Here is a 19,458-nt window from a genome sequence, read left to right as displayed (position 1 = left end):
TTTCCATCCTATCACAGAGGTGTGTGTTGTTTTTACTCTTTTTTTCCCCACCCACTTCTCTTCCATTCCTTGCATCCCCCTTCCTGTCACTACCGTCTCCCTTTCACACCTCTTATTTTCATCTGTCCACCCTTCCCCAAACCTCTTTTCTAAATAAACTTGTCATGAGATTCATGCTTATTGTACATTGAATTTAGGATTCCATCCCTATTTAGTATTGCTTAGTTTTAGAGTTATAAAATACAGTCATGAAAATATACAAACGACACGATATTTCTTTGGAATGTACCGGCATATAATTTCAAAAGATTATATACACACACATAAAAGTATATTTGTAATCCTATTGAGACCACATAAATTGTCATATGGGATAGCCAAGATACCCTTCAGTATAATCACACCAGGTCACTGGGCTGTATTACTCCTTTCTTCAAGATTAAGTTTCCATACAGAGCAGTTTCTCTGCAATAATCAAAGAAAAAAAATAGATAAGACATGTGCTTGTTAAGTTAAATTCGACCTAAACTGGAGTTCATCATATCCTTACTTATTTCCTAATGTTTGATGCAGGAAAGAGCTGGGACCACTTGGCTTGATGTGCAAACACAATTAAACCCCCACAAAGGTCAAAAGTGAGCAAAGGCACATGCAACAAATACAGTTCCAGTACCTCCAGTAGTACGCCAGTGCTTTCTGATGTACCCAGAGTGTGCCCCTGCTTTGTTTTCAGGTTATCCCCAAACTTGGTGCTGGTTCCCAGAGATCCTATTTTCTATTTACTGTTTCCCAATACTCCCCAGAATGTATCCCAGCTTGCTAGCTCACCCAGCAATATACTCCCAACTTTGTAGGGTTCTCAGCTACACATTGGCAGAGGCTGGGAAGAACTGTGACTTCAAACAAAGATTGGTGGACCACCATGACAGAAACAGGGTGATGAACTGTAACTACCAACAAAAAAATAAGAAAATATGACCTATCATTAAAACACAAATATGGTGAAATTAGTGTTCAAATTTAGAAATAGTTATACAACCAAATTTTATACACCTTGGTTAAGAGTTGTTGAGATGCAGTGCAACAAAGTAACTACTCTCCTTGAATAGCAAGTCCAGTCACCATGCCCTCTGATCTACAAAGAACGCATGTGCCACCATCCCCCCCCCCCCCAACGCCCCCAAAAGTTCTGTCAACCCCATCAGCTCACTACGAAAAACAAGTTTAGCTGTCATCAACCCCTCTCCAGCAACTACAGTTACCCTTTAAGGCCATCAAATATGTGTGATCAGGCCACTTACTCTCATCCAAAAAAGCAAGTGCTGTGGTAAAAGTATTTTACTTGCTCCAGTGCCGGGTCAGCTCATCTCTTCACTGCCAACTGCCGTCACCCGTTGACACACCCCGCCGTCTGGTCCCCAATGTTCTGGCATTATGTAAAGTGCAAGATCACTCAGAAGGTATACGGGGGTATCTTGACAGCATGCTACTGCAGAGTGCAGTGAAGAGGATGGTGGACCTGTAGCTGAAGGACAGAGACTTGGCTTTGCTGCATTACTCTGCGCATGGGGAAAGCTGGCAGTGTCAACTGAGCAGCATAACAGTCCTATAACTTGTACTAATGAAGGCCTGAAACAACTGTCTCAAAGTTTTTTTGTTTTTTTAAATCATACACTACGTTATAACTTGGCACAACTCTACAGCCTTTGGGGAGGAACTGCACTGTGTATAGTGGTTAGATACAGCATGTCTCCAGGATATGAAAAGTGGAAAGTAGCACAAGTACATTTAGTTTTAAATGACAGGCCATACATTATCGTGTTCTGTCAGACAGAATGTACAAACAGGGGCAAATCCAGGATTTTCAAGGGGGGGATTCCTGAAAGGTCTCTTTCGGCAAGCCGCACACTACCGCGCATGCGTTTGCCCACTACAAAATACATAGGATGCAGTAGTGTTTCACCAAAATGTATATAATGTGGAAGTGATTAGCCAGATAACCCCCCTTTATTATGGATAACCAAATACCCCCCCCCCCCTCCCTTTAGTATAAGTGACCAGATGACCCCCAATTTATCTCACAGGTAGCGAGAGGAGCCTCCCACCCCCCACCCCCCATTTACAGTATAGGCAGCTAGATGATCCCCAGGTAGGATAGGTAACCACCTGATTCCTATTCATAGTATATAGCCAGATGACTCCCCGTTCAGTACATTTCCCCTTGTATTTCGCCAGATCCCCCTAGTATATATAGCCAGTGTATACAGTCAGATCTTCCTTGTATATAGCCAGGGTATATAGCCAGATCCCCCTGTATATAGCCAGGGTATATAGACAGATCCCCTTTGTATACAGCCAGGGTATATAGCCAGATCCCCCTGTTTATAGCCAGGGTATATAGCCAGATCCCCCTGTATATAGCCAGGGTATATAGCCAGATCCCCCTGTATATAGCCAGGGTATATAGCCAGATCCCCCTGTATATAGCCAGGGTATATAGCCAGATCCCCCTGTATATAGCCAGATCCCCCTGTATATAGCCAGGGTATATAGCCAGATCCCCCTGTATATAGCCAGGGTATATAGCCAGATCCCCCTGTATATAGCCAGGGTATATAGCCAGATCCCCCTGTATATAGCCAGGGTATATAGCCAGATCCCCTTTGTATACAGGCAGCGTATATAGCCAGATCCCCCTTGTATATAGCCAGGGTATATAGCCAGATCCCCTTTGTATACAGCCAGTGTATATAGTCAGATCCCCCTTGTATATAGCCAGGGTATATAGCCAGATCCCCTTTGTATATAGCCAGTGTATATCGTCATATTCCCCCTGTATGTAGCCAGAACCCCTTTTTATATACCCAGTGTATATAGTCAGATCCACGTGTATATAGCCAGATTCCCACCTGTATATAGCCAGTGTATATCATCAGATCCCCGGTAGCTAGCCAGCATATATAGTCAGATCCTGTAGAGGTGACACAGGGGAAATAGAGAGAGACAGGGAGACATACCAGAATTGGGGGGCAGGAGAGACGACTACTTAGAATCCTCCTGGCAGCCACAGACAAGTGAGCTTACGATAAGTCAGGACCTCACACAGTACAAATATCAGCCTTCATAACAATGCTCAGTACAACTGATCTCTGCAATAGCAGACTGCCCTGTACACTATAATCATTGTGATCAGTATTGCAAGGGATAGTGACACCTCACCATCAAGTAATAGTGACACTTTGCAAGGTCCTTGTGAAACTTTCAGAAGTACAGCAATGAACAACACAGAAATATCTGTACCCCACACCTTCTCTCTGATGCCATGTGAGAACTGGAGCCCGCACATCTGAACCCTGGCATCAGTCTCTCCTCTGCTCCTCACTCTGCTGCTGGGCAGGTCGAGTTACACAGCATGTCACTGCAGCCAGAGATAAGAGCTCACTTCCAAACTGGTCTCTACAGCGGGGGAAGGATAGAGGGCGGGGCGGTGCCTGCATCCTAAATGGAAGCCGTATACACAGAGTACTGGGGAAATTGAATAGCGTCCTGCACACAAGCCTGGGCTGTTTTTTCTAAAGAGCCCTGGTGCCTGGAGCTGAATCCTCCACTCTCTCACCTCTGTACGGCTGTCACAGCCCCCTGCAGTGCTGACATCCTCCCTCTGCTGAGTGCTTCCGCTCTCTCTCCAGCCGGAACTAAAGATTTACTGTCGGCTGGTGAGGAGAGTGTATCCTTACGCTGTGGAAAAATAGTTACTATTCACCTGCCTGCACTGAGGGGGGATTAGGGTGAAGGCTGATGGGGAAGAGGAGGTCTAAGGGGAAAATTTAAAGTAAAAAAAAAAGACTATAGCAGCCAGGATCAGCCCTGCAGCAGGGGGGGGGGGGGATTCTGGGCATCGGTAACCCCCCCCCTGCGTGCGCCACTGACAAAAATGAAAAAGCATGAGCAAATAAATAATCATACACAGTAGAATCCCTTTACAATAAACTCCAAGGGACCAGGAAGTTTACTAGATCAGAAGTTTACTATATCAGAATTGGTCATACATTATATATTTATACAGACACATTTGCAGGGACCTAATGACTGAGTTTACTATATCCAGAGGTTTATTATATCAGTTTACTATAAAGACATTCTATTGTAGCAGATGTATTACTGAATTAGTATGTGTTGCTTGAAATTCTATTAAAAAAAAACAAAACAAAAAAAAAAAAACCTTTCCTTCTCTGCAAAAAAATAATGACACCAAATTATTATATTCTCTCACTTTGTTAAATAACGTCTCTGATTAAAGCACTGCATTGCCTCAGTCCTCCCTGCATTGCTGTTGATTTCATAAGTGTCAGAGAGAAGTAGTTTAAACTCAACATGGAAAAGAGATAGTAAGAACAGCAAGAGGAGCATGTGCAGAAGCAGGTAACAGATCTAAATTAAGCATGCATATTGTACTACATCGAAAATGGGTGTAAGCTAAGGGATGAGCAGGCCTACCCTAAAAAGCACAGAAGTACAGAGCATCCGGAAAGTATTCACAGCACATCACTTTTTCAACATTTTGTCATGTTATAGCCTTATTCCACATGGGATTAAATTAATTTTTTCCTCAGAATTCTACACACAACACCCCATAATGACAACATGAAAAAAAGTTTACTTGAGGTATGGTCAAAAACAAATTAAAATATATGTATATTTATTAACAGCCAATCAGATTTCATCCATTCACGCCAATGGAAAAAAATTTAAACATCTGCCGTTCACAGTAATAAAGTCAGAGTCCCCAAACTTGGCATAGTTGGCTACTTGGTGGCCGAGGTTACAAATTCAGAGAAAGTAGGTGGAGCATAAAATAGCCAAAAGAAAAAGCAAGCAAAGGTGGCATTCTTAAAGGGACTCCGAGCAGTGTCCTGTGTAATACAAGCAACTATGGAAAGATGCATACAATTTTGAAGCTCCCTTTCTCCTCTTTCCAACGATAAATAAACCGCCGCCCTACGCCTTTTAGTTTTCGTTATTTCCACGATCGAAATCGTGGCAAGAAAGAGAGCTTCAAAATGGTATGCATCTTTCCATAGTTGCTTGTATTACACAGGACGACTTTTCCCCAAAGTCGGCAGCTGAATGGAGCTGCCGACTTTGGGGAAAAGTCGTCCTGTTTAATACAAGCAACTATGGAAAGATGCATACCATTTTGAAGCTCTCTTTCTCCTCTTTCCAACGACACATAAACCGCCGCCCTACGATTTTTAGCTTTCGTTAATTTTCCCGATTGCGATCGCGAAAATAGTGAAGACTAAAAGGCGTAGGGCGGCGGTTTATATATTGTTGGAAAGAGGAGAAAGAGAGCTTCAAAATGGTATGCATCTTTCCATAGTTACTGCACTGCTCAGAGTCCCTTTACTGAGGAGCATAAGTTTTTTTTTTCTAAAAGTCAGAATAATCAAAATATACAGACAATGTAAGATATTACAGACATAGAAAAACAAAGAATAACATTCAACTTTCCAGTATTTTTCAAACATTTTTATAAAAACACCCCGTCAAGGTTCAGATCGCCTAGAAGTCATACACTTAATGAACAAGGTAAGGTGGAACAAATAAAATAATAGTTTGAACCATTCCACCTAAAGAGATGTAAAATGAGAGCAGATAGTATATACCGCTAGACCATATATTCACAGTCATATTTCAGGGTACCTCTCAAGTAACAAACCACCTCCCCCTAAATTGACAAGGCCAATTCGAACCAATCCTAACCACCACACCACAACCACCTTGAGCACACCTTACAAAAGAGAAGGGAAAAAGAGGAGCTATCTCACGCCAAAGTCCAGAACACCCAGCGTTCCCGCCACAGACTTCCTCAAGTACCAATGTGAGAACTTAAAAGGCTCTACAATATCTTTCAAAATTGATCATGTGGATTTGTCTTTTGATTGTTCTGCATCAAATTTTGCTTGGTACATAAGCTTATGTAGAACCTCCAGTAAACTTTTCTGTGACGAAGGGTCTGAATACACCCATATGAGCAAAAGTTTATATCAAGATTGCCTGAGATCGGTGGTGACCAACAGCCCTTAGATGCTATAATGCTATCTGTTTACTTACCAATTGATATATGCAGAGGAATAGTCCCAATTGCAGACTTTCCTAATATTGTAAAGCTTCAGCAGTGTAGGTGAAATGGATTAGCTGATGCCAAGCAAGCATACAGCCATATCACAGCCTGACCTGTATGAATAAGAGTAAAGTTTGCTTGAATAAGAGTAAAGTTTATAAGCAGGGCTATTTGCCTGAGATTGACGATGAGTAGTTCAATATGATTACGTCCATATCCCTAATGCTTCATAGCTCACTCTGCTAGTTTTCAAGAGTCCTTTAGGCTAATATGCTCCAAGTGCTGTAAAGACAATCCAGCCAAACATCAGAAAGATGCCATGCAAATTGCTTTATCTGTGATTCGGTTTGCCCCCTTTTTAACTACAACAAAATGAGACAAACTGAAGCACAGATAAAGCACCTTGAATCAGAACTAGGTATGTCGTGCAAAGTAACCACATGTCCCACATACAGGTCAGGCTGTGATATTGCCATAGGAAGAAGACTCCCCCCACCCTTCACTGTAGGGATGGTATTGGCCTAGTGATGAGCAGTGCTTGGTGTCCTCCAAATATGGTGCCTGGCATTCACACCAAAGAGTTCAATCTTTGTCATGAGAACAGAGAATTTTGGTTCTCATGGTCTCAGAGTCCTTCATGTGCCTTTTGGCAAACTCCAGGTGGGTTGTCATGTGCCTTTTACTAAGGAGTGGCTTCCATCTGGCCACTCTACCATACAAGCCTAATTCGTGGATTGCTGCAGAGATGGTTGTCCTTCTCTCCACAGAGGACCTCTGGAGCTCCGACAGAGTGACCATCGTATTCATGGTCATCTCCCTGACTGAGGCCCTTCTCCCCTGATCGCTCAGTTTAGATGGCTGGCCAGCTCTAGGAAGAGCCCTGGTGGTTTTGAACTTCTTTCACTTATGGATGATGGAGACCACTGTGCTCATTGGGACCATCAAAGCAGAAGGCATGTTTCTGTAACTTTCCTCAGATTTGTGCACGAGACAATCCTGTCTCTGAAGTCTACAGACAATTCCTTTGACTTCATGCTTCGTTTGTGCTCTAACATAAACTGTCAACCGTGGGACCTTATATAGACAGATGTGTGCCTTTCCAAATCATGTCCACTCAACTGAAATTACCACAAGTGGACTCCAATTAAGTTGCAGAAACATACATGTGCTTTCTCAATTTTTTTATTTTAATAAATTTGCCAAAATCTCAAGTAAATTTTTTTCACACTGTCATCATGGGGTGTTGTGTATAGAAGTCTGAGGAAAAAAATGAATTTAATCCATTTTGGTAACAAGGCTGTAACATAACAAAATGTGGAAAAGTGATGTGCTGTGAATACTTTCTAGGTGCACTGTATATGCATAAAAAGACTTCAAAGATGCAAAATAAATTGGTGTTGGCTAAGGGCCCTTTTACACTTAACCAGTTGCTCTCAGTTAAAACGGAAAGAAAACTGATTTTCAAAGTAATGCCCATGTTTTCCTATGGCAACTTTCACACTTAACGCGTTTTAACTGAAATCTTCTTCCCAATGCACTGCTATGGAAAAACATGCGTACCAACGCACACTAACGCGTACTAACGCATACCAACTGATTAACTGTAAAAGGGCCCTAAGGGTCATTAAGTAGCTTATATAAAGGCTGTGTGTAGATGTTTAACTAAATATTAATATGCAATTAGTGCTTATTACCGTAATCTTTTAAACTGACAGGTGAAAAATGATGAAAATTATTACAAAACGTCAGCGATACAAACTGGAATGTTTGTAAATAAAGCCTTTAATACTTACCCAGTGGCCACAACAGCAAATGCATTTTTTGCTCTTTCATAAAAAGAAAATCTTTCCACTTGTTCAATAGGAGCCTGTGAAAGTAATATTTAACAGATTTACCAGATTTAAGGACCACTAAGTGCAAAGGGAGAAAATATGTCAAATATTACGCCAGCAACAAATAAGGAGCATTAAGCCTCAGCTTCATGAACTACACTTGAGATCAGAGGATAAAACTCCTTGCAGGCACTGACTTGATTTGCAATACATACATTTTAAATGGGCTGTTATTAACTTAAACTGGTCTGAAACTCAGAATTTCTGCTTTGCTCTAAAGGATTACTTACAGCCTTAAAAGTATACTAGATGCAAACTATGTAGAAAAAAAAGGTGGTGGGGGGGGGAGGAGGGAGCAGGCATGTACTGGCAGCTGTCCTGATGCCCACCGCTCCCCCCCATTCTCCTCTCTGCCCTGGTGATTCTACTTAAATGTTCCCTGGCAGCCTCTTCCAGGTCACCAGAGTCAGGCATTAGTGCACATGCGCTAGCCTGGCTGTATGCGTCCTACAGTGCCCACCTACGACCAGGAGCGCTCTGCGCATGATGTAGTAGTGAGGTCATGCTCATGTGCTTCTGGCCATGTGCCGTAGGACGTGTGCAGCTGAGCCAGAGCCTGCACACTAATGCCCAACTCCGGCAACCCAGAAGAGGCTGCTGGGGGAATTTAGGGGGAGGGGCAGAGAGGAGAATAGGGGGAGCGGTGGGCATCAGGACAGATGTCAGTACATGCCCGCTCCTCCCGGTTTTCCTACTTCGTTTACCTAGTAAATCCTTTAAACCTACTACCACAAAAAAAAATTGTAGCAGAACAGCATTTAAACTCCATAAGCTCCTTCAGCTTATGATCCGCATCCCGAAGAGGTGATAACATTATCTTTTGTTTACATTCCTCTGTTGCTACATTCCTAGCTGTGCTGGAAATGAGTTGTCTCTGCTTCTAGTATGCACACTGTTGAGAAATGATCACTAGAAGATTTTAATATACTGTATAAATACCCAAGCTATGAACCTCTGTAGTATCGGGAACTTGTAATTTGTAAATGGACAATATTACTTGTGCACAAAAGCAAATATGATACCTGTATAGGTAATAAAAATTAGGAACACACATGAATGTCATGTCAGAGTTATCTCACCTTTAAAGGGATTTTGGAATATAAAAAAATGCCGCTGGGGGTACTTACTTTAGGAGGGAAAGCCTCTGGATCCTAATGAGGCTTCCCCTGTCCTCCTGTGTAGCCCCAATCCAGCATTGGCTCCCCCCAAAAATATGCATGCAGGCGCAACAGTGCCTGCAGCATATGGGGATATTTACCTTTGGGATCCAGTGCAGGCGCAGTACCATCTTCCCCCTCTGGCTCCGGTGGAAATAGCCAAGCCCAATCGGTTGTACTCTACTGCGCAGAAGTGAGACACCTGCGCTGTAAAGCGGACCCGACTGGGCTCGGCTATTTCTGCCAGAGCCAGAGGGGGAAGATGGTACTGTGCCTGCGCTGAATCACAAAGGTAAATATTGCTGCCCGCTGCTGTCCAGGGCTGGATCAATGCTGGAGAGGAGGAAGGGGAAAGCAATTCAGTGGCTGGAAGGTGTAATGGTTAAGGGCTCTGCCTCTGATGCAGGAGACCAGGGTTCGAATCTCGGCTCTGCCTGTTCAATAAGCCAGCACCTATTCAGTAGAAGACCTTAGGCAAGTCTCCCTAACACTGCTACTGCCTATAGAGCGTGTCCTAGTGGCTGCAGCACTGGCGCTTTGAGTCCACCAGGAGAAAAGCGTGATATAAATGTTATTTGTCTTGTCTCTTTAGGATCCAGAGGCTTCCCCCTCCCGAGGCAAGTACCCCCAAGGAACACTTTTTATAAAAAAAGATTACCTTTAAAATGTGTTAATCTATTCGCTAGCCTACAGAAAAACATCCATGTGTTTAAGACAGAGTTGATTTAAAGCAGCAGATAGCTGATATGGTCATGTCAGACCCCACAAAACTCCATGAAGAGCACCTTTAAGGAGAATGAAAAGAAAGAAATCACATAAGCTCTGCAAGTGTATGACATGGGTTACTAACGTCACATCCAGCTTGGCTTAGCAGTTCCTTGTACTCATCCCAGACAGGTGCCTTCAACCCTTTCTTTTTATCACTGTCCACAAGGTCCATTACTGCTGCCTGCAATCAAAAGCAATATACAGTAGTTTTACTTTAAACCCCATGTAAAGTAAAAAATTAAAAATCGGTGGCTGAATTGTATATCCATATACAGTGCTTTGGATTGACTCTATTTACTCGTGTATAAGTTGATCTGAATATAAGCTGAGGTACCTAGCTTCACCTAAGAAGCCAGGAAAAATTGTTAACTCAAGTATAAACCTCTTCCTTAGTATAGGCAGCCAGATATGCCCCCAGTATTAGGTAACCAGGTAACCCCTTTTACCAGCATAGCTAGCCAGATGTGCCCACAATATTAGATAACCTCCTCCCATACAGAGCAGAGTGTAGAGTGCTTGCAGCAGTGATTCACCTGTCAGTGCCACAGAGACCTCTCTTCAGCTCTGTCTGTGTCACTCACAGTGTGTCATCTCTATAACCAGGGCCGGCCCTAGACTTTTTGCCGCCTGAGGCAAATTTTGAAAAAATTATTGCTGCCGCCCCCCGTGGGGGGGCCGCCGCCGCCGAGCTGGAGGGGTAGCGGGCAGGACGGGGGTATTGGGCCTAGCGGCGGTGAGGTCTCGCCTGGGTCCCCCGATCTGCGCTCCCCTCCAGCCTTAAATAGATCAGAAGCAGCCGCTACTCGTAAGAGGCACGGGCGGAGAGGACTCACCTCTTCCTCACTCGATCCAGAGTGCGCTCCACTGACATCATTTCCTGCAACGCCGCGGCCGTCCACTTACAATACAGTGGGCGGCGTTGCAGGAAGTGACGTCAGTGGAGCGCACGCTGGATCGAGCGAGGAAGAGGTGAGTCCTCCCCGCCCGTGCCTCTTATGAGTAGCGGCTGCTTCTGATTTATTTGAGGCTGGAGGGGAGCGCAGATCGGGGGACCCAGGCGAGGGAAGGGGGGTACGACCCCCCTCCCTGCCACTAGGCCCAATACCCCCGTCCTGCCCGCTACACCTCCAGCTCGGCGGCCGGCTCCCCACACCCACCGACGGGCGGATGCCGCCCCTAGAAATGTGCCACCTGAGGCAAAAGTTTCACCCCGCCTCATGAGCGGGCCGGCCCTGTCTATAACCCCCTTTAGTAGCGCATGTAACTAGAGTCACCACTAAAGGGCGTTGTAGAGATGAGACACTGCGAGTGAGTCACAAAGATCACTATTGTAAGCTCCTCTGAGAGAAAGTTACTGACAAGACCATATACTCTGTAAAGCACAGAAGATGTCAGCACTATATAAGTAAAAAAGAAAATTACATAATGGCTTTTTTAGAGGACCACTATCGCGAAAATTGTAAAATTTAAAAAAACATGAGTACAAGTAGAAATAAGAAGTACATTTCTTCCAGAGTAAAATGCGCCATAAATTACTTTTCTCCTATGTTGCTGACACTTACAATAAGTAACCGACAGGTTTTGGACTAGTCCATCTCCTCTTGGGGGATTCGCAGAGTTTTCTCTATTTTGAAAATAATTTTATGAATGGCAGTTGCTCTGTCCAACTGCCAAATTAGTGTGCAGTAAGCAGGGAGGCTGGCCAGCATTTTTGTATGAATCCTTTTCGGGGAGTGTGTTTATAAAGAATAAAGGCCATGCATTGAATCCCCTGTGAAGAGATGGACTATGGCAAAATGTGTCGGTTCTGTCAGGTTTCTAATACTTACTGTAAGTGAGTGAGAGCAATATAGGAGAAAAGTAATTTATGGCTTATTTTACTCTGGAAGAAACATACTTCTTATTTGTGTACACGTCTATTTTACATTTTACAATATTTTGCGATAGTGGTCCTTTAAGTTTGTGTCCTACAACTATCTGCCTAGCTTGGATGCATATCTCTAGCCCTACATTTAGCAGAGCGAGTTCTTGAGACCATTCAGTAAAAAGACCACCTGTAACCTCTGAACTTGAATCAATCAATCAAAAAAATTAAATGTTTTACTTTACCAAAAGATAAGTAATATACTACCATATTCCCCAATATACAACAAAATGCAAAGGAGCCTTGGAAAAATTACTACAGTTAGGTTCATAAACATTTGGACAAATAACTTTTTTTCTAATTTTGGTTCTGTACATTACCACATTTAATTTAATATGAAACAACTTTCAGCTTTATGCAGAAAAAGGAAACGCAATCAAGAGCCCCCAATAGTGTATTACTGATAAAACAGTTGGCAATGTTTGTAAATAAATGGGTTATACTCACAAATCTGGGTTGCCGAATTTTAGGCAACCACTCTTAGCGCCTATGGGAAAATTAGACCTGTCCCCACTCAGGTTAAAAAGTAGCTCTCCGTAGAAAAGAAAGGGTGTCCACACCCATCCACCAGGTGGATAATATAGTACGAGAAGATACAGAGGCGCCGGCAGAGTAAAATCTCTTAAAAACACATAAAATGCTGGTGGCAAGGGTGGACTTGCCTACCAACCAATCAACACACCTACTTTTGTGGTACGAATTAAATGTTTCTAAATAAACCACAAAAAGTAGGTGTGTTGATTGGTTGGTAGGCAAGTCCACCCTTGCCACCAGCATTTTATGTGTTTTTAAGAGATTAATATTGATTTTACTCTGCTGGCGCCTCTGTATCTTCTCGAACTTTCAGCTTTAATTCAGTGGGGTGAATAGAAATGATTGCATAAAAATGTGAGGCAACTAAAGCATTTTTTAAACACAATCCCTTCATTTCAGGTGCTCAAAAGTAATCGGACAATTGACTTAAAGGCTATTTCGTGTGCAGGTGTGGTCAAGTCTGTAGTTATGTCATTATTTAAGTTGAAAGCCCATCTGAGTTGAAAACCCATCTGAGAAATTGCTACAATATTTTGAGTTACAAAATCTACAGTTTGGTACATCCTGAGAAAGAAAAGCAAGCACTGGTGAACTCAGCAATGCAAAAAGACCTGCACGTCCATGGAAGACAACAGTGGTAGATGATCACAGAATCGTTTCCATGGTAAAGAGAAACCCTTTCACAACAGCCAACCAAGTAAACAACACTCTCCAGGGGGTAGGTGTAGCTATATCCAAGTCTACCATAAAGAGAAGACTGCATGAAAGTTGATACAGAGGGTGTACTGCAAGGTGAAAGCCACTCATAAGTCTCAAGAATAGAAAGGCTAGATTGGACTTTGCTAACTAACATCTAAAAAAAGAAAGCACAGTTCTAGAAAAACATTCTTTGCACAGATGAAACCAAGATCATAGACCTCTACCAGAATGAAAAAGTATTGCAGAAGGCATGGAACAGCTCGTTATCCAAAATATACCCTATTATCTGTAAAACACGGTGGAGGCATTGTGATGGCTTGGGTGTGCAAGGCTGTCAGTGATACTGGAACACTAGTGTTTATTGATGATGTGACACAGGACAGAAACAGCCAAATGAATTATTAAGGTGTTCCAAGACCTACTGTCTGCTCACATCCAGCTAAATCTAGCAGCGCTGAAAAGCACTGCTCCGAACTAAATGCAGTCAAATTGATTGGGCGACGTTTTCGTGATACAGATGGACAATGACCCAAAACAAAGTCAAAGCAACCCACGAGTTTACGGTAATAAATCAAAGAAGTGGAAGATTCTTGAATGGTCACCTAATCTTAACCCAACTGAGCATGCAGATAACTTGCTGAAGACTAAACTTTGGACAAAAAGGCCCACACAAAACAGCAATTAAAAGTTGTGCAGTAAAGGCCTGCCAGAGCATTAAAAAAAAAAAAAGAGGAAACCCAACATCTGGTGAAGTCCATGGGCTCGATTCACAAAGAGATGCTAACCCAGTTAGCACGCCTAAAAGACTTTAGACGTGATAACCATTGCACCAGGCTGGTGAAAAGCCAGTTTAGGCGTGATAAGTTTAGGCGTGATAAGTTTAGATAAGTTTAAATTGCGCACAAAGTCCCGCAAACAAAGCAGCGCCATTAAACTCTATGCGAAGTGCACCAGACTTTGCTAGCACAAAACTTTTGATCAGCTGTGCACTGCGGTGCTAACCCAGTTGGTGCTATAGTTATCACGCCTAAACTTATCACGCCTAAACTTATCACACCTAAACTGAGTTTAGGCATGATGAAGGGCTTTCCACCAGCGTGCTAACTTGTAGCACCGCTTTGTGAATCAGGACCCATGAGTTCAAGACTTCAGGTTGTCATTGCCAGCAAATGTTTTTCAACCAAGTATTAGAAATGAACATTTTATTCCCAGTTATATTATTTGTCCAATTACTTTTGAGCCCCTGAAATGAAGTGTTAAGAAATGCTTTAGTTGCCTTACATTTTTAAAGCGGTATGAAACCTAGCATTTCTTCTTTGCTCTAAAACATTATTTACAGCATATTATATACAACCACATTTTTTTTTTACTAGAACAGCATTCAACTAGTTAAAAACAAATAGAAAGAGAGCAGTGCACTGGTGAAAAAAAATCAGCCTAGGTCAGAAATCTCAGGGTCAGTCCTCAAACCCCAAACAGTTCAGAGTCAATATAAACACTTGGAGGACCTGGCGCTCTAAGGCTGGAAGATGCAATGTCCCTGAAAACCAGTCACTGTATTAACCACTTGATGACCAGTCACTTTTTTCCTGTACTGGGCTGTGCAGGCTTTTCAGCCTCCTGCAAGGGGACATGCTGCCGGAGGGGTCCGATCGCCGAGGTCACTTTTATTATTTTTTTCTTCAGCCTCCTAGAGGCTCTCATTGCCGCTGGCTCTCTCCTTCCCTCCTCCCCTCTGCCTAAAGAATTGAGCAGGACAGCGATCCGTCCTGCTCTCCGCCTCATATAGGCATCAGCCTATGAGAGGACGGCGATCCCCAGAGCCCGGGGATCGCCGATCTTGTACAGCGCTGCTGGAGACTGCAGCGCTGTACGCATGTAAATAAAGGGGATTTCTTTCCCCTTTCGTTTACAAGCAGCCTGCTAGCCGCGATCGGCGGCTAGCAGGCTAATCATGGAACTCCGTTCCGTGAAGTGGCAGGGAACGATCGCGCATGCGCGCGGCCATTCCCTGGGAAACTGCAGCCCCAGGACTTGACGGCAATTGGCGCTAGGCGGTCCTGGGGCTGCCGCCGCGGCCACGCCCTTTGGCGTGAACCGGTTGTAAAGCAGCTAAATATGCGAAAACAGCACCTGCAAGCAGCATATGTATAAGGGAAATACCTCCTGCTGTTACATGAAGTCCTCCATGGGCATAAGTTCCGTGCTATGTGCACAAACACCGCTCGCGTGGGTGTACTGGATCTAACTGAGAACGCCGACTCGCCGAGTCTCTCCACCCACTTTTTCTAACCCTAACAATTATTCAATGATCAAGTTTGTGAGCTTTGTGGTCTTTAGCATCAATAATTTGTATTGAATTGAAAAAATCTGATGGGTTGTTTGTGGCTCCACCCCCTTTTTCTGAATTTGAACCCCAGTCACCCAATGACCAACTATACCAGGTTTGAGGCCTGTGCCATTAACAGTGCAAGAATGGTAGCAATTTTTCTTGAAAAGCAATAGGTGAAGCTTTATACTCTTTTGTAGGCTCCACCCACTTTTCTAAATATGATACCCATTCACTGAGTGACCAACTGTGCAAAGTTTAAGAACCCTCCCATTAACAGTGTAAGAATGGCTGCAGTTTACATTTTCCCAGTGAAATTTGTATTTGTCTCCACCCACTGATGACCCGGCATTGCCCGGGTATGTATTTGACTGATGTTGGTTCCGCCCACTTCTTCTAACCCTAACGCACAAACACTCAATGACCAATTTTGTGAGCTTTGGGGTCTTTAGCATCAATAATTTGTATGTTCCCATAGAAATTAAAGAAATCAGATTGGCTGTTTGTGGCTCTGCCCCTCTCCAGCATTTGAACCCCAGTCACCCAATGACCAACTGTAGCAGGTTTGAGGCATCTGCTATTACCAGTTTAAAAATGGCAGCAATTTAAATATTCCCCTTGAAAATCAACAGGTGAATTTTGATTGGCCATTATAGGCTCCACCCACTTCCCTGAATATTAATCTCAGTCACCCAGTGACCATCTGGGCAAAGTTTGGGAACCTTGCCATTAACAGTGTAAGAAGGCCTGCAGTCTACATTTTCCCAGTGAAATTTGGTTTTGGCTCTGCCTATTTTTTGTAACCTGGTCATACAGTCACTCAATGACCAAGTTTGTGAGCTTTGCTGTCCTTGGCATCAATAATTTGTATTTTCCCAAGAAATGAAACTGTTTGTGGCTCTGTCCCCTTTTCTGAATTTGAACCCAAATGACTAACAGTACCAGGTTTGAGGCTTATGCCATTAACAGTGCAAGAATGGCAGCAATTTTAATATTCCCCTTGAAAATCAACAGGTGATTTTGATTGGCATTTTTAGGCTCCACCCACTTTAATGAATATTAATATCAGTCAACCAATAACCAATTGTGCAAAGTTTGAGAACCCTGCCATTAACAGTGAAGAAGGGCTGCAGTTTACAATTTCCCAGAAAAATCTGTTTTTGACTCCACCCACTTTTTGTAACCTTGACACACAGTCACTACTCAATGACCAAGTTTGTGAGCTTTTGGGTTCCTGGCATCCACATTGTGTGGACGGAAGCAGTTTATCCAAAAAAAGCAAATCTGATTGGCTGTTTGTGGCTCCACCCCTTTAGTGAATTTAAACCACAGTCACTTGATGACCGACTGTAGCAGGTTTGAGGCCTCTGTCATTAACAGTGTAAGAATGACAGCAGTTTCAATATTCCCCTTGAAAATCAATAGGTGAATTTTGATTGGCTCTTGTAGGCTCCACCTACTTTTCTGTATATATTTCCACAGTGACCAACTGTGTCAAGTTTGAGAACCCTGCCATTAACAGTGTAAGAATAGCTGCAATTTATATTTTCCCATGTAAAAAGTTGTTTTTGGCTCTGCCCACTATTTCTAACCTTGACATACAGTCACTCACTGACCAAGTTTATGAGCTTTGTGGTCTTTGGCATCAGTTGAATTTTACCATTGAAATTAAACAAATCTCATTGGCTGTTTTTGGCCCACTCCCTTTCAGAATTTGAACCCCAGTCTCCCAGTGACTGACTGTACCAGATTTGAGGCCTCTGCCATTAACCTCCTTGCCGGTTATCCCGAGCTCAGCTCGGGGTAACATGCGTAGGAGGATTTCTCAGGTCCCGCTGGGCCGATTTGCATAATTTTTTCTTTAGCACTTTGCTAGCTGCGTGTGGTACGCGATCGCTGCCGCCACCCGCCGATTCGCCGCTACCCGCCGCACCGAGCCACACCCCGCCCCAGACCCCTGCGCTGCCTGGCCAATCAGTGCCAGGCAGCGCTGAGGGGAGGATCGGGATTCTCTATGACGTCCCGACGTCCATGACGTCGGTGACGTCATTCCGCCCTGTCGCCATGGCGACCGAGGAAGCCCTGCAGGAAATCCCGTTCTGAACGGGATTTCCTGCTTACTCTGATTGCCGAAGGCGATCGGAGTGGGTGGGGGGATGCCGACGCTCAGCGGCTATCATGTAGCGCGCCCTGGGCTCGCTACATGATTTTAAAAAAAAGTTCCACGCTGCCTCCTTGCCGGAGGAATTGAACCAGCAAGGAGGTTAAGAGTGTATGAATGGCAGCAATGCAAATATTCCCCTTGAAAATCAAAAGGTGAATTTTGATTGGCTGCTGTAGGCTCCACCCACGTTCCTGAATATTAGTCCCAGTCACCCAGTGGCCAAATGTGTCAAGTTTGAGAACCCCGCCAATAACAGAATGTCTGAAATCAATCTAAAAAATCTGATTGGCTGTTTGTGGCTCCACCCACTTTAGTGAATTTGGACCCCAGTCACCCAATAACTGACTGTATCAGGTTTGAGACCTCTGCTATTAACAGTGTAAGAATGGTAGCAATGTAAATGTTCCCCCTTGAAAATCAATAGGTACATTTTGATTGGCTGTTTTTAGGCTCCACCCACATTTCTGAATATTAATCCCAGTCACCCAGTGGCTAATTGTGTCACGTTTGGGAACCCTGCCATGTAAAAAATTAAGTTGTTGGCGCCACACACTTTTTCAAACCGTGACATACAGTCACTCTATCAAGTTTATCAGCTTTGGGGTCCTTGGTATCAATACTTTGTATATTCCCATTGAAAAATAAACAAATCTGATTGGCTGTTTGTGGCTCCGCCCCCTTTCTGATTTTGAACCCTAATCACCCAGTGACCAACTGTACCAGGTTTGAGGCATCTGCTATTAACAGTATAAGAATGGTAGCAGATGAAATATTCCCTTTGAAAATCGAAAGGTGATTTTTTATTGGCTGTTGTAGGCTCCACCTACCTTCCAAATTCTTAATCTCATTCACCCAGTGACCAACTGTGCAAAGTTTGAGAACCCTGCCATTAACGGTGTAAGAATGGCTACAGTTTATATTTTCCTAGTCAAATTTGTTTTTGGCTCCACCCAATTTTTGTAACCTGGACACACAGTCACTCAATGACCAAGTTTGTGAGCTTTTAGGTTCCTGGCATCAAAAATGTGTGAATGGAAGCAGTTTATCCACCAATGAAATCTGATTGGCTGTTTGTGGCCCCGCCCCTTTAGTGAATTTGGACCCCAGTTACCCAAAGACAGACTGTAGCAAGTTAGAAGCCTCTGCCACTAACAGTGTAAGAATGGCAGCAGTTTAAATATTCTCCTTGAAAATCAATAGGTGAATTTTGATTGGCTGTTGTAGGCTCCACCCACTTTCTTGAATCTTAATCAGATTCACCCAGTGACCAACTGTGGCAAGTTTGAGAACCCTGCGATTAACAGTCTAAAATGGCTGCAGTTTACATTTTCCTATTTAAAATGAATGCCTGAAATTTGATTGGCTGTTTTATGCTCCGCCCACTTTTCTTGGATTTGAAACCTCGGTCACCAAGTGACCAACTGTGCCAACTGTGGGGATTCTGGCTTGATTACTGTGAGAATGGCAGCCTTTTACATTTTTTCCATTGACTTGAATGGGTGAAATCTGATTGGCTGTTTGTAGCTCCGCCCACATGTGCAGGGGGGGGGGTCGCAAGACCCCCAGAACATATCATCTCAGGTAGTAAAAGATCTGTATACTAAGTTTCGTTCAAATCGGTCAAAGCGTTTTCGCGTGATCGCGATATATATAGATATATATAATGTTACAGCATACTACCAGTTTATATTACATAGTGAATTATCTGCACTCCAGTCTGGGATTCTCACAGTTTCTCAGCATGTGACAGGCAGCTCCCTCCTCCCACAGCCTCACAAACTGCATCACAGACAAACTGAAAGTGAGAGCAGAGACACTGTCTGTGAGGAGTAAACAAAGCACACAGAGCCTGCAGGGGGCGTGCATA

At 43.5% G+C, this 19,458-nt stretch overlaps 1 protein-coding gene across 1 annotated transcript in view; it reads right to left on the bottom strand.

Moving 5' to 3' along the window:
* Positions 1-273: 273 nt before the first annotated feature.
* The window catches only part of FUOM (fucose mutarotase), a 75,629-nt gene continuing 56,444 nt past the window's right edge, over positions 274-19,458 (bottom strand). The window contains exons 4-6 of the mRNA XM_068255351.1: positions 10,024-10,122; positions 7,918-7,991; positions 274-465 (exon numbers count right to left, since the gene is read on the bottom strand). Of these exons, the coding sequence (XP_068111452.1) occupies positions 399-465; positions 7,918-7,991; positions 10,024-10,122 (240 nt within the window). The 3' untranslated portion in view covers positions 274-398. The remainder of the gene's footprint in view (positions 466-7,917; positions 7,992-10,023; positions 10,123-19,458) is intronic.

Source organism: Hyperolius riggenbachi, chromosome 10 (genome assembly GCF_040937935.1).
Source record: "Hyperolius riggenbachi isolate aHypRig1 chromosome 10, aHypRig1.pri, whole genome shotgun sequence".
NCBI lineage: Eukaryota > Metazoa > Chordata > Amphibia > Anura > Hyperoliidae > Hyperolius > Hyperolius riggenbachi.
The sequence above is the reverse complement of the archived record's forward strand: the minus strand, read 5'-3'. Positions and strand labels throughout refer to the sequence as shown.